Source organism: Scardinius erythrophthalmus (genome assembly GCF_964197995.2).
Source record: "Scardinius erythrophthalmus genome assembly, chromosome: 4".
Classification (NCBI taxonomy): domain Eukaryota; kingdom Metazoa; phylum Chordata; class Actinopteri; order Cypriniformes; family Leuciscidae; genus Scardinius; species Scardinius erythrophthalmus.
In genome coordinates this window covers 14,279,614-14,300,724 of record NC_138224.1, presented here as the reverse complement: position 1 = coordinate 14,300,724, position 21,111 = coordinate 14,279,614, and the positions used below count along the sequence as shown (strand labels likewise).

General features: G+C 40.1%; 1 protein-coding gene across 2 annotated transcripts; it reads right to left on the bottom strand.

Annotated features, from left to right (window-relative positions):
• Nucleotides 1-2,202: 2,202 nt before the first annotated feature.
• wnt7ba (wingless-type MMTV integration site family, member 7Ba) lies at nucleotides 2,203-15,083 on the bottom strand. Of its 2 annotated transcripts, XM_081363852.1 has the most exons (5): nucleotides 14,732-14,981; nucleotides 11,620-11,650; nucleotides 11,291-11,517; nucleotides 7,117-7,388; nucleotides 3,159-4,239 (listed from the first exon to the last, which is right to left on the bottom strand). In XM_081363852.1, exons 2-5 carry the CDS (start codon nucleotides 11,622-11,624, stop codon nucleotides 3,760-3,762), a joined length of 984 nt encoding a protein of 327 aa, XP_081219978.1. In that variant the 5' UTR covers nucleotides 11,625-11,650; nucleotides 14,732-14,981; the 3' UTR covers nucleotides 3,159-3,759. The 2 variants fall into 2 exon arrangements, with proteins under 2 accessions (XP_081219977.1, XP_081219978.1); XM_081363851.1 differs by lacking the exon at nucleotides 11,620-11,650 and having other exon boundaries at nucleotides 2,203-4,239; nucleotides 14,732-15,083.
• Nucleotides 15,084-21,111: the final 6,028 nt, after the last annotated feature.

Genomic DNA, 21,111 nt, shown 5'->3' with positions numbered 1-21,111 from the left:
ATTTGAAATGATTCGAGCTTTGTGACATGGTGCATTATCCTGCTGGAAGTAGCCATCAGAGGATGGGTACATGGTGGTCATAAAGGGATGGACATGGTCAGAAACAATGCTCAGGTAGGCCATGGCATTTAAACGATGCCCAATTGGCACTAAGGGGCCTAAAGTGTGCCAAGAAAACATCCCCCACACCATTACACCACCACCACCAGCCTGCACAGTGGTAACAAGGCATGATGGATCCATGTTCTCATTCTGTTTACGCCAAATTCTGACTCTACCATCTGAATGTCTCAACAGAAATCGAGACTCATCAGACCAGGCAACATTTTTCCAGTCTTCAACTGTCCAATTTTGGTGAGCTCGTGCAAATTGTAGCCTCTTTTTCCTATTTGTAGTGGAGATGAGTGGTACCCGGTGGGGTCTTCTGCTGTTGTAGCCCATCCGCCTCAAGGTTGTGCGTGTTGTGGCTTCACAAATGCTTTGCTGCATACCTCGGTTGTAACAAGTGGTTATTTCAGTCAAAGTTGCTCTTCGATCAGCTTGAATCAGTCAGCCCATTCTCCTCTGACCTCTAGCATCAACAAGGCATTTTCGCCCACTGGACTGCCGCATACTGGATGTTTTTCCCTTTTCACACCATTCTTTGTAAACCCTAGAAATGGTTGTGCGTGAAAATCCCAGTAACTGAGCAGATTGTGAAATACTCAGACCGGCCCGTCTGGCACCAACAACCATGCCACGCTCAAAATTGCTTAAATCACCTTTCTTTCCCATTCTGACATTCAGTTTGGAGTTCAGGAGATTGTCTTGACCAGGACCACATCCCTAAATGCATTGAAGCAACTGCCATGTGATTGGTTGATTAGATAATTGCATTAATGAGAAATTGAACAGGTGTTCCTAATAATCCTTTAGGTGAGTGTAGAAGATTGTAAAAACGTTGCCTGGTCTGATGAGTCTCATTTTCTGCTGCAACATTCATGAAAGCATGGCTCCATTTTGCCTTGTAACAACAGTTCAGGCATCTGGTGGTGGAATGGTGTGTGGGATATTTTCTTGGCACACTTAGTAACAATTGAGCATTGTTTAAACGCCACAGCCTACCTGTATATTGTTGCTTTCCATGTCCTTCCCATGACCACTCTGTACCAATAGAGCACCTTTGGGATGTGGTGGAACGGGAGATCTGCTTTATGGATTTGCAGCCGACAAATCTGCAGCAACTGCGTGATGCTATCATGTCAATATGAACCAAAATCTCTGAGGAATGTTTCCAGCACCTTGTTGAATCTATGCTATGAAGAATTAAGGCAGTTCTGAAGGCAAAAGGGGGTCCAACCCGGTACTAGCAAGGCGTACCTAATAAAGTGGCCGGTGAGTGTATGTATACATTATTGTAATACATACTCTTCATACTTTACACAGGAAAAAAGCTGCTTTTATATTTTAGGAAGACAGTCCTTAGATTCTTATTGATTGTGATGTAGCCTATGTTTATTGTCTTGCCTAATCTACATGGGACACCAGTGCTCAGTTATTTCTCTCTTGGTCCATCCCACACCACTCTTTTTTTGCTCTTGTAGCTATCTAGTTCTCGTCCCAAGTGAATCAGACCAGAAGTATTAGCTTGCAGAATCATATCTCGCCCCATCCTGTCCTGGAATGAGCTGAGTGGTCCACACACACACACCCCCGTAGCTTTAATACCCCTCAATGGAGGCCTCTACTCTCCCCACAACACCCTGTTTTTTCTGCCTCATATTTTTTAATGACAAAATGTTTGTGCGAAACAATCGGGTTGACTTTTCTCTCAATCCGGGGTATAGTGTTGGGAGCTTACGCGGTTCCGGTAACCAGCAGTTCAGACAGCTAACAAAACAGGTCCTATTTACTTCTGCTCCGGTGGCTGCCTGCAATGCTTTTCACACACAGGAAAAAGACCAGAGGGGCAGAGAGCATACGGCGGGTGAATGAATGAGCCAGGTCGGATGCCTATTCAAACCCAGGCGGGAGCAGCTCTGCGTCGCTCGGAGATCAGCGTTTCGCAGTATCTACACCACACGACTGCGAGCTACTCCGTGCATCTGGGAAGAAACTTTACCTAGGGACCAGCGAGTCGATCAAGCAAGAGGTTGACATGCGTTTAGCAACATTTTACTTAGTAATAAGCATGAATTTAAATGAAAACAGTTGAATGTGTTTGATCCAAACTGTTTGATTTATTTATTAATCTAGTGATTTTACTGTACATCTCTTCCAAAAAAAAAAAAGTATAAATACAACCAGGCTACAAAAAGATGAGATGGTTTCATATCAAACTTGAGAAGGCAATTAAGGGGAGCTAAGGAAAAATAAAAATCATAATAATAAAAAACATTTTACATAATTAAATCAGGACAAAAAAATGTAGATCTCCAATTAAACTATAAAAATATGACAAGGAAAATAGTATTAATAATTACTCTGAATATACCTGACATAAAGTGCCATATTCTCTACATAAAAAAATATATTTTAACAAATTTGCCAGCCATATAACTCGTATAAACAATTTAGATAAAAAAAAAAAAATGTTGCTACTCAAAATATTTCCAGTGACCTTTTAACCATTTTCAGATCCATAGCTGTATGGTCCATTGGCTCAGGCGGAATATAACTAGACCTTGTGCACGCCGGACCAGTGATGTGGAATCCCATGTCTCTGGCATTCGTGGGAATGGTCGGTCACTCAAATGGTGGTGGGTCACATTGCAGTTCTATGAAGTATCTGAAAGCTCTCTCTCTTATGTTCCCACACATGGTTAGACACACACAAATTTGAAGACAAAACAATGCAGCATACATGGCCAAGTCTTGATACGACTAAGGAAGCTTCTCTCCGTATAAAAAAAAAAAAAGTTTTCCATTTTCATAAAGCCGACAGTATGCGTCACAACCGTGCAGCAATTGCCAACGTATTCACCGAAATGATGGTTTCCCAAGTGTGCAGACCACTTTACTATCGATCAACTGCAAAAGAAATGCAGGGTTAAAGAAGCTCTTTTTACACAAACAATGTCCTGTGTTTTTTCGGGTTGAATTTTGGAAGCAACAGATCAGTAGCAATGATATTAGAAGTTCAAACATCTGTATACCATTATGAGACAACTACAGTATGAACATTTTCAGTCTTTTTCTCCAAACAGAAGGAAAAAAGGAATTTTTTCAGTGTTCAAACAGATACAGTACAGTGTGACCGAACGTTTTAATCTTTCCAGCGTTTCCAGAGTTGCAGCAAGTCTTTCCTCTTGAGCTCCCATAGGGATTCAACTGGTGGGACATTTTACATGTCTTTTACAAGTTGTCTTCGTAATAAGCTTTCTTTAATTTGAAGTTTTTTTTTTAAAAGTCACTTTTGTTGGCAGTTTAGACTGTCCGATTTTGAGTCTATATCAAGTCAGGACAGGCCTCAGGTGACCTTCCTGAAGTCTGAGCATCTGAGAACTACGAAAGCCTTGCACTGCATTTGTAGCGTCCACATGTTTGAATGAAATCACAAAACAGTCGGTCTGAAGTCAGTGCATTTTCCTCTAAAGTTCCAGGATCTTCATTATTCATCCCCATCTCCCTCGGCAATGGCCTTTCTCGCATAAAGACTGCCTGATGTGCAAAACGAAGCCGTGTATATGTTCGACACTTCCATTTTTCTTTCAAACACTTCCTGTTTCTCTCCATAGGCTTCTTTCCTTTCTTTCTCGTCTTTTCAACTCTTCCGCTCGCTCATTTACAGGTGAACACCTCCGTCTTTTCGCTGCAGGTGTTGCACTTAACGAAGCAGCACCACTGGAACTTGCAGTTGCACTGCCAAACGCGTGTGTACTGGTGGGTGTTGTGGCCTCGGCCGCAGCACATCAGGTTGCAGCCGTCCGTGTGAGGGGACGTGTGGTTACACAGGCGCCCTCTCGTTCCCGTGCTCCCCGTCGCAGCGTCTTCCTCGCAATAATTGGGCGAACGCTCCAAGTAAACCAAGTCTGTGTCAGTGGGCTTTATGTACCCACGGGACTGCTTGAGGCGCAAGAAGGAGGGTTGGCGAAAACGTGTGGCTCTCACAGCCTCCACCTCAACCGCAGTGTTATAACGCTCCTTAAGTACGTAGCCAATCTCTCTGAATTTCGGCAAAGTCGTCCAGCAGGTTTTTGTGGTGCATGAGCCGGAGACGCCATGACACTTACATTCCAGCTTCATCCTTTCCTCTAGAACCTGCAGCAGTAGAAAAAAAAAACTGTTACTGTTACCTGGCATATGAAGCACAAACCTTCATTTATCTTTTGAATTCTAAATGAGAGGTAATGTACATTAAAGGTCCCGTTGCATGCGATTCCATGTTTCAAACTTTAGTTAGTGTGTAATGTTGCTGTTAGAGCATAAATAATATCTGTAAAATTATAAAGCTCAAAGTTCAATGCCAAGCGAGATATTTTATTTAACAGAAGTTGACTACAAAAAACGGTTCGATTGGACTACACCCCTCTACATCCTGCATTAGTGACATCACCAGAACCGTTTCTTGACTAACCTCCGCCCACAGGAATGCTCCCTCAACTCTACTGGCTACTTGCGCACTTCTTATAACTTAGGCTACTGTGTTTACTCAGCTCTTACGGTGATTTTCTGAAGTAAAACTGACGCTTCATCTTTTGTGTGATGTACAATAAACTTTATTAAACTCATCAGTACATGTTTGATCATCATTCAGACAGCAGACTTGTAGGCTATTAATAAATAATGGATACATAGCCTACAAGCAGATGACAAATACGTTATAATAACCGTAATTAAACTACTAAATCATACCTGTTTCATCTCTATACAGCACTCTGACTCTGTAGGCATTATTGTCCGACTCGAAATGAACGCCGTTACTGAGAGTTTCTGATATTATCATCATTCCGTGAGATGAATTTTTCCTGACAGACTGAGCACGAGCTCATGAAGCTCCGCCCCCTGTGTCGTCCAGCAGCACCTCATTTGCATTTAAAGGGGACACACTGAAACGGCTCGTTTTTCTGAGCCCCAAAAAATGTCAATTTAAACATGCTGTAAAAAATGATCTGTTGGGTATTTTGAGCTCAAACTTCACATACACACTCTGGGGACATCAGAGACTTATTTTACATCTTGTGAAAAGGGGCATAGAACGGGACCTTTAAATGTTATTTTATTCATTTTATTTTTAACTTAACTATATATATAAATAAATCTCTATTTTATTTGCTGGTAAAACTCACATAGTCTTTTACAATAGGCATGACTTCATCAGAGGCCTCTGAATCTGTGGTGCGAGTGAATTTGTGCAGCTGACGGGTAAGGGAAATTCTTGACATTTTATTTTGACTGTTTTCAGCAATTTGGACCAAAAGCCATTATTCAATACGTCCTGAGCAATGTCTCAATGTGTGATGCCAGATATATGTCAAAACGGAGAGGAAAAAATATGTTTTAGCCAAATCATACCCTGTAATTTTCTCTACCTTCCGAAGGGCCACATCAAAGAACGAGAGAAATGTCCATAATTCTCAAGTCCCCATTTATGTATATGGTTACATTTGAGTTAAAAGCAGAACTATTTGGCTGTTTGATGTGTTACTGATATGTTCAACAGACAGACGTACGTGATAGTTGACATTTACCCGTTTAGTTCAATGTTAATATTCCCCTTCAGTGAGAGGGATTTGAGATTCAATAGTAATGTTCCTATGTTTTTTTCCCACTAACTCTTTAATCCCTCTTTCTAAAAGCAGTGTATCACTATTCATGGTTAAATTAAGTAAATCACATGAAAACATGACAATTCTTTCATTTAAATTACAGGGGTTGGACGCTGAAACTGTAACAATTATTAGTATAATTATAAGTAACCATAATTTATTATTATGGTGTAGGGCCTCCTTTTTGTGGCCCATACAGCATCAATTTGCCTTGGGAATGACAGACACAAGTCCTGCAGAGTGGGATTTTGAGCCGTTCCTCTTCCAGAACAGTGTCCAGGTCACTATGTGATGCTGGTGGAGGAAAATGATTTCTGACTTGCTCCTCCAAACTGCTCAAAAATATTAAGATCTGGTGACTGTGCAGGCCATAGGAGATGTTCACCTTCACTTTCATGTTCATCAAACCATTCTGTCACAAGTCTTGCAGTGTGTATTGGTGCATTATCATGCTGATATACGGCACCCCCTTCAGGGAACAATGTTTGAACCATTAGGTGCACATGGTCTTACAGAATGCTTCGGTAGTCCTTGGCAGTGACGCACCCATTGAGCACAGTAGGGAATGCCATGATATTTCAGCCCAAACCATAACTAATCCACCCCCGTGCTTCACTCTGGGCAGAAACAGTCCGGGTGTCACGCCTCTTTGGGGTTTTTCCTCACACCGTAACTCCTACGGATGTGGGAAAGACAGTAAAGGTGAACTCATCAGAGAACAATACATGTTTCACATTGTCCACAGCCCAAGATTTGTGCTGTTGGCACAAAAGAAACTGATATTTGGCATTGGCACGAGTGCCCAAAGGTTTGGCTATAGCAGCCCGACCATGAATATTGACTCTGTGGAGCTCCTGACAAACAGTTTTGGTCGAGGTACGCATTTAATTCTGCAGTGAGTTGGGCAGTTGTGGTTTTATATTTTTTGGATACAATCCGGGTTAGTACCAGGACATCCCTTTCAGAAAGCTTCCTCTTGCGTCAACAGTTACTCCTGTTGGATGTGGTTCGTCCAACATGGTGGTTTGCCGACATTACCCTGGACACCATAGCACTCGATACACCACAAAGACTTGCTGTCCTGGTCACAGATGAGCCAGCGAGACGCGCACCAACAATTTGTCCTCTTTCGAACTCTGTCTCTTATTATGCTGTGTGGATTGCAATATTTTATGTACAGCTGTGCTGTTGCTCTGCTAATTCAACCTTCCCACTCTTCTCTTACTTATGTAAAATCAGTGGAGATTGGCCACCAGGCTGTGCATAAATAGGCATGAAATCTCCAACACTATATTGGCCAGTGTGTCAGTTTCATTGTCCAACCCCTGTATATTTACATATATTTTATACAACTTGCTTTCTTTCATACCTTTCTTCCTGCTTCGTTATTGTGCAGGTTCATTAGTCTCCTTGCATTTTTTTTAATCTCTCTGGCATCCACGAAGCGTCTGGAGAACTCCACTCCATATTTCAAGTCTGCCGAACAGCCTCCCCATTTCCAGCCCTCCTCCTGGTCGTGATAGCCCTGCTTTTCTCTGTCACAGCCGCAGTGGCTCAGGTTGCCCTGACTACATGCTGCTGTCACAGAGTGGGCAACACCTGCTGCCGTGATGGCGTAGGTAAATGCAGCCTCCTTGCTACCTAGGAAGAAAAGAGTAGAACCTCTGAGATGATTTGACACCACTGACATCCCAAAGTTCATGCTAGTGAGTTTCGTATTGTTTGAGTGCATCTTTGTTTGATTTCCTACTCAACATTGTAGCTACTGCATCTACCAGCAGGGTCTAACTTCCAATGCGAAGCAGACACAACACACCTGAATGTAATTTTATCCCTAAGAAATGATTAACTGGTTCTTGTTTGTTTGATCAGTGATGAAGCTAAACTCTGCTGGGAGGTTAATCTCCAGGAGCAGGATTGAGCACTCCTGATCTCAAGAATGATGCAAGGAGACTAAACTGACCCCTGCTGGTCGGCCTTTATGAAAAGACCACTGAGGTTAGTAGGAATAGACTGACCGCCACAAAGATCACTATACTGTTGTCTGTTTGTATGGAGACCATTTTCACATTGATAAATGGCCGAATTTAAGAGTTTTAATTACAAATAAAATGTTGCATTGGGTTTCCCCCATATGGAAGAGTTGGGGCGATTGTTCAAATGGATTTCTGAACTGTTTAGGTCTGTAGCTTATGACTTCACGTAGATCTTTGCATTTATATTTACCTTTCTTAAAACACATAAGTTGCTTATGTTTTAGTGTAACAAAAAGGCTGTATTTTTATCATTCCCTTTGCATTGTAGATAGTTGCTAAAAAAATGTTTGTTTTTTTTACATTTGAGGTTAAGAATGCCTGTATGCAGCATTTGCAAATGTAATTTAAAATGTACTATATCCAGACTTTTAATTTTACTCTACTGAAACATCAAAACAAAACAAGGAATCATTATATATATATGATATACAATATTTTTTTTTTACAGTACTTGAATCTCTCTCTCTCTCCCTCTATCTCTCTCTTTCTCTCTCTCTCTATTTTTTTTTATTTAGTTGTTGATTTTTCCCTAAAAACTTCTTGGTCATCATACATGGATGTCCATTTATTTTGGTCATTCCGTTTGCATTGTACATGGGCGTTATATTGCGAAGAGCTGAAGTATGGTCATTACGCTTATAATTATAGTCATGGTCTTATTGCCAGACTTCAGATGAAGACTAATCATCAAGTCTGCCAAAAATACCGCAGTATAATGGTATTCACCGATTTACATTTACAGTATGCGTGAGAAATAAATATGAAATTGCTGTTGTCCTTTTAAGGATAATATCCCTCATCAAGATATGCTGGCATTGAATCTTGTAAAAGAAGCAGTGATTGCCCTCTCCATCTTACAAAATGGAAAGAGACCATTAGCGTTGTGGTTCTTCTCATAGCTAAAGCTGACGTCCTATAACTTTACTGAGCACAGGATTTTCCTTTATCCAGCCAAGAGCCTGAATCTGAATGTTACAAAGACATTGGATAATTTGACAAGTAATGCGTGCCTGGACCTACTGATGAATTTTAACTACCATTATTGTGATGGATTTTGTGGGAAAACTCAAATCGCATTTCAGTGAAGTCCACAATGGCTATTAAATAACCAACAGTTTATGCAAAATTGCCCATTCGTACATTCGATTTGAAAAGATACGAAATTCAATGGAAAAGAATTTTGAAAGATATTCTTTCGTTTAGGTACAGTGCACCCTGCTTCTTAAATGTTAAAGTCCCCCATGGTAAAAATCAAGCTTGTTGTTTATACTGTATGTCTGTGTGTTGTTTTTTAATATGCCTTATGAATTTGTACATGGTTTGTCTTAAAGTGCCCCATTATGCTATTTTAAAGTTTCCTAATGTTGTTTTGGAGTCTCCTACAATAGGTTTACATGCATCAAAGGTCAAAAAACGTTTAAATTTTCTCATAATGTACATTTGCACATCACCACATTTTCAATGATTCTCAAACGACTCGTCAGATGAATCAATCTCTCTAAATCCCTCCTTTCCGTGAGCTACTCTGCTCTGATTGTCCAGATAGCTCAGTCTGTTGTGATTGGTCTACCGCTGCGTGTCGAAAACAAAAACGCCCATTGCCATAGCTCTGCTTGTCCTGAGGCTTCCTACACCGTAAACTAAACACAGTATTTTCCCATATCAATCCGAGCGTGAGTCAGATGATGAAACATTGGAAGAACTAGTCATTCAACCCGAACCTCCATCACAAGGACGACTCGAGCAGGACGTTTCTCAGTGATACACTACTCAGTTTGAGGTACATTATGAGATGTTGCATGCTCAATCTTTCCTCAAAGTAGTGACAACGACAGACGATCTGCATTAATAGACAGTTTTAGGTAATAGTGGCCCACAACTGATTAGCAGAAGTATTTGAGTATTGTGAGTTAACCAGTTAGCAGGAGACCTACACAATATAAATCTCAAAACTAAGTATTTTGAACACCATCTTTCAAGAGCAAGCGTTTTGCAAATCCTGCATTGAACTCCGAGATTTTAGAAGCAGTCGTCAGTAAAATAAAGGAACAGCAAAAGTTTAGGATACTGCTGTGGTATTATTATGGTAAAGATGAATTTTAAACACTGATTCATGCTCGCAATTGGGCAGTGGACTAAAACTGGCTTTACCTTCACATTGTAGAGCACAGCATCTTCTCGACATGATGCTATCCAGTATCCACAGGAATCAGCTGCCAGTTTGAGGTTCAAGTTTTCCCTGGTGTCTGCGCGCGCAATAAGTGGGCGGGCAATATGCTAATGTATCGTCTTGACGTCACAACGAAACGGCTTATGACTCATTTGAAAAAACGATTTATTCATTGACTCAGAGTCGACTCTTACTTTTGAAAGACAATAACTTTATATACGGTGCACTTTCAGGTTTAAAACTTTGCAGGATGTGTTCATTCACTTAGAGTTATGTTACAAACTACATGAAAGGTCATTTTCAAAAATCCATAATAGGGGCACTTTAAGTCTATACCATTGCTGAGTATTTTCTCCTTAAAACTGCAGTGAACCAAAGACAGTCTCAAAAACGTGGTTTGAAATCGCTAGTGTTTCTGATGTCACAAACTACCTTGTAACCAATCACGTCAACGTATGATCATCAAGGAGTGGATTTCTGAGCTGGTGTGAGTGAGTAGAGGTGGGGCTAATTTGCATATTCATAGAACAGCGTATACTAAATGAGGCAAGGGAGTAGAGTTACATTCAAGCTATTTTAAGGCGTGAATACCTTTTTTCAAGGGAATTAAATATGTCATTTTGGTGATCAAAGATGAGTTTTAAGGGATAAAATTATTGACTACAGGGGGACTTTAAATATTTTAGTTAATTCGGTTATGCTTTGAGCTGCCAGTAAAAATCAGTGCAGAAAATGTGTAAATAGTCTGCTGATTCCATACAGGTCTTCATAATTGCATATGAAAAACTCTTAAAAACTCAAATTTCCTGCTAGAGTTATCCAATAAAATGACTTTTCTTTAGGTCTCACAAAAGCAATTTGCACAAAAGAACAAAAAAAGCTTCATAGGACCCACAAACGCACAGTGTAAAGCTCACCACAACAGAGAAACATACATTTCCTTGAACAAAAGAAATAAGATTATGTTGAGTAGAGCCAACCAACCCCCAAAAGAGTGATTGTTACCAGGACCATTGGATTAAACACAGCCCCGCACCGCACTCTGACCGTAACAAAACATTTCTGACTGATAGGCAATTTATATGGGGGTGCAATATTAAAAAAACATTACTGTATGTTCTCCTAGTTGAGGTTCTCGCAAAGCCACTGGTGCCATTTGTGTGTGTGACGAATGTTTTGTTGAAAGAGATTTTTTTAACTAATGTATGAACTTTAACCTCGTTTTGTCTCACTTGATTTTGCAGGGCCACACTCTCATGGAAACAAGTCAGAGCCAAAGCAACACGCACACACAAGCATAACACCAAAGCACAGCTCACGGGGCTGCACCTACTGACCTACTCTCAGCTCTTGCCCAAAGACGGTCCTCTCGCCAAGGGCAGAGCAGTTCCACCGTCCGTAGCGAAACTGGTACTGGCACTCGTTGATGCCCAGCTGAGCGCCCTCTCCAATGACGATGATGGCATCTGGGCGGCTCTGGCAGATGGCACGCTGTCGGGGGGCCAGGCCGGGAATCTTGTTGCAGATGATGTTCGCACCCAAAGCCACGACTGAAGACAAAGCCCTTCGGAGACCAGACACATTGATGTCAGCATCTGATGTAGACCAGGTATTCAAGAAATGGACAGTTCACCCAAAAATGAAAGTTCTGTCATCATTTACTCACTTCATGTCGTTCCAAACTGTATGACTTTCTTCTGTGGAACACAAAAGAAGATATTTTGGAAAATATATCAGGGCTTTTTTTTGTCCTTACATTTAAATCAATGGGTTCCAAATGCTGTTTTAAACCCTGTTGACTTTCATTTAATGAATGAAAACAGTTAAAACAGTCTTTAAATTATCTTTTGTTTTTTTGTCTCAGGGAAGAGAATACGACATGAGGGTGAGTTAATGATGACAAACTTTTCATGTTTGAGTGAACTATCCATTCATCATTTCATTTTCTCAGTTAGTGGACGGCACAAAACTAGGCTATTTAAGACTGCTTAGTGTTTTAGAAGATATATTTGCAGGGTTTGTATAGACCCTTCAAATACCCAAACCCTTCTCATGATTTAACTGCACTTTGCCAGTCAATTTCCTCACAGACGTTTCCATATTTTTCAATATGCCACAGGCAACATTTGAAAGATTTGCCTTTAATATAAGAAAGAATTTAAGAGCATCTCATTTAAAACAGAACAACAAACAAATCAAAGTTCATGAATCACTGCTTTTATGGGCAATCGTGGGCTTGATTTAAATGAGGCGGGGGGTCCCACATAATGTCTAAAAAGTTTAACAGGCCAACCGTACTCAACTCTACAGACAAAGACCATATACAACAATGCGATCACGGGATATACTGCCCAATTAAAGTGAACTACACACATAACGTTGATTACACTTGTAAATCAAGCCATCTGTTCTGCTGTTCTTCAACAAAGATCACCACAAAGTTAGTCAATTGACTAATATTTAACACAGATGAACACAATTCTTAAATATATTGACCTATTTTAATGGATTAAAGGAGAACTCCGGTCAATTTTAACATTGAGCTCATTTTTTTGTACATTTGGAGTGCTGTCAATACAGAGAACAACGACAAAAATCGGTGTTGCCTACACCGTGTTATCCTCTTTTTAAAATTTGCACCCTGTTGACTTCAATGGGGCAAGTTTTAAACCTGCTTTTAGCCTCTTAACATCCTTGATGTGTCATTACAAGTGCACAGGTCATGTGAGTGATTCCTTCGGAGTGAACGCGGGTTAATCTGACTGCAGTAGATGTGAAAGATATGTATAAAAATGATATTTATTTAGCCAGCGCTCATACCTGTATTTACATCCTGTTTTCGGTCAAAGTCCATAGTAATCGATTGTCGAGTTCACGCGCATGATCATAGGTACTAAACCAATGCGCGTGAACTCGACAATCGATTACTATGGACTTTGACCGAAAACAGGATGTAAATACAAGTATGAGCGCTGGCTGAAATAACATCACTTTTATTCATATCTTTCACATCTACTGCAGTCAGACTCACCCGTGTTCACTCTGAAGGAATCACTCACATAACCTGTGCACTTGTAATGACACATCAAGGATGTTAAGAGGCTAAAAGCAGGTTTAAAACTTGCCCCATTGAAGTCAACAGGGTGCAAATTTTAAAAAGAGGATAACATGGTGTAGGCAACACCGATTTTTGTCGTTGTTCTCTGTATTGACAGCACTCCAAATGTACAAAAAAATGAGCTCAATGTTAAAATTGACCGGAGTTCTCCTTTAAACTGTTCCTGCCACTGTGGAAGATGCTAGGACCAAGGATGACGAAATGAAGTCCTATTTTAGAGCAGACTCAACTGTTCTCGTAACAAGAATATTATTTAATAACATCTGAATACAGAGACTTAATTCCCTTCAGTCATTTTAAATGGCATGCTGCATATCTCTTTTATCAAAAGCATTTTTTGTTACACGTTGTGACATTTATTATTTTTTAAGTTATTTTACATAGGTCTGGTCTGAGGAAAATCCATGAAAAAAAAATATTTTAGGCTCTAAATAGTCAATAGGCCACCAAATTAAATGAAGAAAGTTAACTGGGAATCAGAGAACAAAATATGAATTGTAACTCTTTAAATAATAATGACCACTTCTGAAACTGTGACCGGGATCTATTTAAAGTACACTTATGATTCACACATATGTGTGGCTCAGTAATTTCTCCACAGGCTGAACTTTAGTGCAAATAAAAGGTTCAGTCTTTTCCAGCGAGACGCACATCTCACCCTGTTTTTTTCCAAATGCGGTTTTCCAATTACAAGCATTTGAGATCAGAACATGATGTTGTAATGAGTAAAACATTGTCCTTGAGCTCTCACAGCAAATGAATGAAAGGTAATCTCATCATTTCTGAGTGAATTAACTGGTTTATACTGGCACATGACTAGTATAGCCTATATAACGGAGTGGTATAATGATTGGTATAGCTGTAAATAAACAATGTATAATCTTTATTCTAATTTCATCTGCTAATTTGACTAATTGCTGCCAGAACTTCACTGTAAAATCTGCTTAATCTTAAATATAGCCTACTGATAAACAGCATAATAATGCAGAAGGTAAACCAGAAGGCACATAATGGATTAAAGTTCATCAAGTGTGTATCGGCAGGGCACAATGTTACACCATCAGTGTAACACGCATGACAAATGCAATTAACTACTCATCCATAATGTGCATAACTGATAACAAAAATAATAAACAACTGCTTAAAAGATGATACAATTTGTAGGAATGTACAGTAGTTTAACTTTTTACTGTAAATAATGCTTAGCCATGCTTTTAATTAAAAACACATGTAAATTTGCCTAGAAAATTGGTATAAGCAGTAAAATTGCATTGCCTATAGGTTCAAGATCCCAGAAAATGGTTTCTGATACACGGTAGCCGATGTTTAAATTAATATAACTCCAATATAACGATCCAATCAGCAGCATTGTTCTACAAGCACACTTTCCTTTGAACTATCAGTGACTCAGATGCAATTAAAACACAAGCATGCTCAGTCTCTTCGTGTAACACAGCAGGTGCACTAAATAATGCCAATTCCAACACATGTGGAAATCATGATTTGTTTGCCCTCTTAAAATTCATATGACCGTCTAATTTTGCAATGCAATAACGACAGACCTCTTTAACTTCGCTTTAACTGTCCCCAGCTGTTGACTGCGTTGCCACAGGATCTTAAAGGTGAGAATTAAAAGGAGAAATCAGTTGTTCAAACCTACAGGTAGCTGCCGCTGGTGAGGATGAGGAAGATCTGGGGGTAGTAGACTGACAGCAATGCACCGCAGGATGAGATGCTGCGCATGGTGACATTGAAGAGAGCGCGTGGAGAAAGCGAACTTCTGAAGTTTTGTCGTGACGTTACGCTGCTGCTGCTGCTCGGCGCGCCGCGGTCCGTGCGTGAGCTGCGGGCGCGGAGACACGATCCGTCATCTCCTGCGCGATAGGGGCTAATTCAGACTGAGTGTGCTCCCCGCCGCGGGCTGACGGCTGATTTTAGGGATTTCGGGTCTTGTGTCGGTGCTTTGCCATTGGCAGAGGGGGGGACACTCCAGTCCGCCCACCTTTACGGGCACGGTTGAGTGACATCTCCGCCTTTTTGTGATATTTTGCGCTTAATTTCGAAGAGATCGATGAGACATGCGCAGGAATCTGATTTGAAACCATTTCTTTTAATAATAAAAATAAAATTCACTCGGGCTATTGGGGAGACCTTGTTTAAATCTTGTAAGAAAGTGAAAACTGAGGGTTTATAAAGTGTTCCTCTTTGGCAGACAACAATTCCATACAGTAAATGGTGCATGCAGCTTCTCTCATCGCTGTTGATGGCAGGCATGGGTCACCAGAAGCTATGGGTGCGATTTTATGAGGGAGTTCGAGAAGGTCCAGATCCTAATTAAGAGGAGTTGTACCTTTTCAACTTGAAGCCAACATAAAAAAAAACACATTTCAACAACGAATAAAGTAGCGTTTAGCTGAGGCGGTAACCATAGCAACAGAAGGTCGCTCGAGCGCTTTCCGTTAGGATTCGAATCAGACGGTATATCGACAAAACATAAGTATGTTATTATTTATCACTTTATAACACAGTTAGCTGCCTATCACATTAAGTGTTTGATGATAAGTGGTTAAGACATTGCTAGTGACGCCAAAACAGTTCTGTTGCGTAGACGGAACTTACTGACTAGAAATTACATTAATATCGACGACTTCCCCCACAGTCATCGACGATTTTGCTGACTGTAACGTTACAAATAACCAATTACTGCTATCTGATATGTTGATACGGACTCTTTTGGAAAAGCCAGCTTAAGATGGTATGGATTCTAGCTGGTCTAAGATGCTCATTAGCTGGTCATTAAGTAGCTAGTTGACTACTTGTGTTGCAAAGAAACATCTTGACTAATGTTAACGTTAGCTGGTTTGTTGTTGGTCCAAGATTGTTTAGCTACCAGCAAAAGAAGATATTTTGAAAGCCAATGCTCTTCAAGCAACATTGGACCCCTCTGATATTCACTGTATGGCTAAAAAATAATATTTTTTTTGTCAGTGTTGTCTTTTGTGTTCCACAGAACTAAAAACGACATAAAGGTGTGGAACGATATGAAGGTAAGTGATGACAGAATTTTCAATTTTGGGTGGACTAACCATTTAATAACTATATCACGACAAAAAAATCTCTTTTTCTTAATACCATTCCTTCTTTTAATGTATGTATCCTCAACAACTTTACTTTCACATACAACCAATCTTTCAGATCTTGAATTATTAATTCAAAAAGATTTCGACTCCCATGCATACACCATTCTGAATGAAATCCTGCTCCCTCTAGTGGTAGGTGGTAAAAGTGCGTTGTGCTCTCATGTCACAGACAACCTAATAAGTAGAGGAGCTTACCTGTAATCGGTCCTGTGCACAAAAAAAGTATATAAATACATTGAGAAGGCATGTCAAAAACAACACATGCTTCCTGTCATAATGGGAAACATCAGCAAGTCAAAATCTGTTGGGTGATGGGAGCTGATTGATGAAGGAAAGCAAACAAATGTACTATTTCTTGTAAAGATGCTCTCTGCAAACAAGAGCTTGTTTGCTCTAAGGCAGGGAAGATTGGACAGAACAGAAGGTGGAGAATTAGCTGTGCAGTATCATAAGCTTCAAAGGGTGGGCATGTTTATGAGTCTGTTTCTTTCGCTAGCGCAGAGATCAAAGTGCACAGCCTATTCAGATGTCCTGCTTCTGTTTGTGTTTGATGGTTGCAGTGGAGCTCAGGTTTGGCTAATGGGATGGAAACTCTCAGAATGCTGCACAGTTTAGACTTCATTCATATTATTAATCTGGCATCATTTACCATTATGTATGTCGCCTTGGATTTCAGTCCTGAAATGAACAGTGCAATATAGTTGCCGTTGACCTTTTTGATGATTTGCAAGACCTTGTTATGCGTGTTTCTTTAGGTACAACCTCCAGCTTAGGCAACCTTTGAGTCTGACATAGAGTTTGATGAAACAAATGTGGCTATTTGGGGAAATTGATGTTGGAGACAATGCATTATAAGAATACAACTCCATTTGACTACCTGTGTAAAATCGTCATGAGTAGGTAATGGTTAATTAAAGGTAATGGTAATCCTTTCTTGATAATATATTAAGGCTTTGTCCATGTACTAGCCAAAATAATGGTTGACATCCTGTGCAGATAATTGAAATATTCTATTCAAACCCATGTTAGGCCACTTGTAAATAAGGGCCATTTCCCTATACAAATTAGCAGCCAAGAGAAATTTTTGGGTGATATTCTCTTAGGCCAGTGAAAAATATAAATCAATTCAAAGAGAATGGAAGGGAGGAACCAAAAGGGAAGAAAAAAATCCCATCAGATGCTTTTGTAAGCATTTTGACCACAGAGCTCTCTTGCCAAAACTGCACTTTAGCTGTGCTCTCATAGTTTGGATGGTTACACAATGGAATCTGTTTCTTTTCATTTACTTCATCAAGATTGTAGGGGAAAAGAGGACAATTTTCCTTGTCTTGGGGGAATATCTTTGTCTCATTGCATTTTGTCAGTGACCGTTTGCTCGAGACCCCCTTAAAAATGCCAGGAGAGACGGAAAAGGCTTGTTTAGCACTTTTGTTCTGTACTACAAGGAATGGAAAGTGGACATCAATACACCCCACCTCCCTTCAGGGCTGTTGGGTTTCAGTTCTTCATCTGCAATTACTTTCTGCATAGTTTTTTTTCTCTCTCTCTGTTGCACCCTGTGACATCTCTGAGTCCAAGTGCGTGCGATCAACAAGTTGGTAAATCGCAGTTGAATTTGATCACATGATTATGATGCTCGGCTAAATCCCCAGAGCTGACAAAAGAAAATTATAAACACGTGTTTAGAGATACGTTTTAGAGCCATGTATTCTCAATTATAGGGAAAGAAGAAAAAAATGCATATTTTCATTGATGTGTTGCTTAGAAATGTCTGTGTAAATCACACGATTTCCTGTAAGTTATTCCAGAATTTAATCTTTTTTTTTTTATTATTATTCTCTCTCACTCAAAACATAAACCAGATGCTGGTACGTGTACCCACAAACAGATGCAGAAACAGCTGGAGTAGTGACAGTGTAGTTTAACATTTACTTACTGTAAGTCAGCATATTGCGTTCCTTTCATTAAGTAAAAAATAAACTGCTTTATTTTTGGTTATATATTTTAGAATAATCTCCAAATTGTTCCAATTTTACATTATATTACAACTTTAAAAAGTGTTTTTTTATTCATTTGCTTGGAAAAGTTACCTTAAAAAATAAACTATTTTTACAGCAGTGATGATTAAATGAAAGTGCAATATTCAAACATACCAGTAGAGGGAGGCAGAGCTCCACAAAATAATCCCTGTCCACTACCGGTTTTCAGACCAGGCTTCCACTCATCAGTGGTGTAAGGGTATCCACTGCTTGTCCCCTATCACAGGAAAAACTCCCCACTTTAGGTTTCGCATAGGCGTAACCTACCCAGCTCCCCCCACATCCTCCGGTCAGAGCAGTTTCTATCAAACTCCACAAGGGGGCTCTACTCGGATTGCCTATTTCCAAAAGATGAAGAACTGTGCTGCCGCCCAGAATGAGAACTGCACCTCACTGCTTCCGCCATCTTGTATCCCGCCCTCCAAAGTATAAACTTATACACTGTCGATTAAAGCTGATTCAAGGCTGCCTGGCTCTGACCCAAAGCCCGCCATTTTTTAGAATGGGTCAGAAAAATCGCATTGTATGAGGCGTTCAAACAGCTTTTATTGTCTACAAATGTGACAAGATCTTGTCATTTTTATGGTGTAGTTACATTTTATATAATAAAACATAATTTGAGAATAAGTTTGGCAAAGGATGTTGTAATACTGTGTTATTAAAATGCTATAGCACTACGTTTTGTGGTAGCGATGCATATAAAAGTAATGTCAAAAAACTATTGCCGAAACCTTTGGTTTAAGGGTCAAAGGGCAATAAAAGTTTAACCTTGGATGTTTCTGGAATGGATGTCATTATTATTCACAGCAATAAATAAATAAATATATGAGATAAACAAAATACTTCTGAAAGAACACGAGATCTAGAAAGACAGCTACATCTACAATCTTTCATGGCCTTTTTTTCTATCTCACTGTATTAGTGTTGACCTGGTTGATGGGGTCTGTGTGTAATCACACGGGTGGACTGAAGGGTCACGCAAATGGCTAATTGACTACTAATGAAAGTTCTTTCCCGATTCCACAATGCATGTGCTTGTGAGAGTAGGATGAGGTAGAAAAAAGCCACAGGTCAGTGTAGAGAATGAGAGCAGGGGATGGAGAGAGAAGGAAAACTGGAGAGATTGTAATGGGTAAAAACAAGAAGGCTTGTCTTTTTGGTACCCATGTGATGAATGCCTGTTGGGACAACAGATGTGTGGTGATGTCATTTAGTGTGTGTGTGAGTGTACGGGGAGGAGCAATAGCAAAGTGCACTCAATTCTCTGGTCTGTAGTGAAATTTTCAATCGTTCCTGTTGAAAAGAGACATAAATGTGCTGGTCCAAGCTGGTTTATGTTGATCTGGAGTTGGTAAACATCAAATCTTAATTGAGAAGCCTGATGGTGATACCAGCATCCAAAACATAACAGTATTTTAACCTTGTTTTAGTTGCTGTCCTCCGTGGTTTTCGGGGGTTTAAGGTCTCCACTTGAGACTAAGCACTACAGGGGTCTTATTTTTGAAAGAGTTTAGGGCATCTTTAGGGCCTTTCTGCACCCTGCCGCCACCGCCCAGCCACCTTGCACAAAACCTCACTATAATGTGTCACTGAGCTAAAGGTTTCTGATTTAATTGTGGTTGCAATGTTAAACTTTTGCCTGTCTTCTGACTCTCTCTGAGAGGCATAAGAAGTCAATTGTTCTTGCGGTATGCCGTGACAATAGCTGTTTGTCATCATGTGGAGCCAGAGAGAGATGGGGCAGCACACAGAGTAACCTCACTACACCGTGCTAGGCTTTCCAGGCAGAGTCACACCAAGGTCAAAGTACTCTCGATCACACCATGTTGTACGCCAATAAGATCACCTTTTTCACCCATTCAGTTCCTCCTATTTGATAATTGCGAGTTATTTCTGCTGACAAAAAAGTGTGTGCATTTGTTTCATTCCAAGAATCGTATAGTATTAAGATGAGAGCCGAAGACCAGCTGTAAGGCGAAACTTAGGAACTTTCTGAGGTCGCCACTTTAAAACTCAATATTTTAACCGAATCCTTTTTTCCCCGCACATTTTAATCTATATATTTCTCGTGGGTTTGAAACTAGGGTCTCTAGGGCAGTCGTCCACATGTGAGCAAATCCTTCAAAAGAAGGAATGTCTCGCTTTCAGAGCCTCAAATCTCAAGGTTTAGTGATATATGTCTTAAATGTGTGATTTCTGTGGCACAGATTAAACCTAATCTCAGAATAAAAGAGATTTTCTATGGAGAATCACTGTTGATAATGCACTTTAGTATAGAACTAATGTTAATCTGTTTCTGGGAACCGGACCAAGATGATGCAAAAATGAACTAATTCTTAACCGTTTCGTGTGATTATATTGCTTGGTGTGCAAAATAAGCAGTTGTAAAAGAAACATCTTTGGAGCGCTTGTCAGGTCAAAGAGAATCTGAGGGATTCCATACTTTTTAAGAGCTGAACCAACAGCATATCAAAGCGTTAAGACCAGAAGAAATCACTCTTAATGTAAAGTGATACGCACAGCTGTCGGCCTAAACCGGGCTCACCGTGTTTCACTTAACCTCAGACAAAGAGGCCATGCGGAGCCAGTAGTCAAATTTTATACTTCGGGCACTTGATTTACTGTGAAGAAATGGGTGTCAGCATCGAGAATATGTCAAGGATGTTATCTGGATTTGTGATTAAGTCATAGGTGTGCTCTGGGTTTTATCGTTCTCTCGCTGCCTCGAGACTGTGACCCCTGTCTGAGGACACGGCTCGTTTCTCTGTAATCATTCACTTGTAGCCTTGGGTTGCGTGGCAGTGACAGGCATTGTCTTGGCTCTTGAAAACAAAGTAAAGTTATCTCATGTAATAGACCTG

Coding starts and splice junctions, on each gene's coding strand:
- wnt7ba (XM_081363851.1), bottom strand. CDS start 14,814: ATGCGCAGCATCTCATCCTGCGGTGCATTGCTGTCAGTCTACTACCCC. Junction 7,389..11,290: donor TGGGCAAGAGCTGAGAGTAG/GTCAGTAGGTGC, acceptor TTTTCTTCCTAG/GTAGCAAGGAGGCTGCATTT. Junction 4,240..7,116: donor ATAACGAAGCAGGAAGAAAG/GTATGAAAGAAA, acceptor CTACTGCTGCAG/GTTCTAGAGGAAAGGATGAA.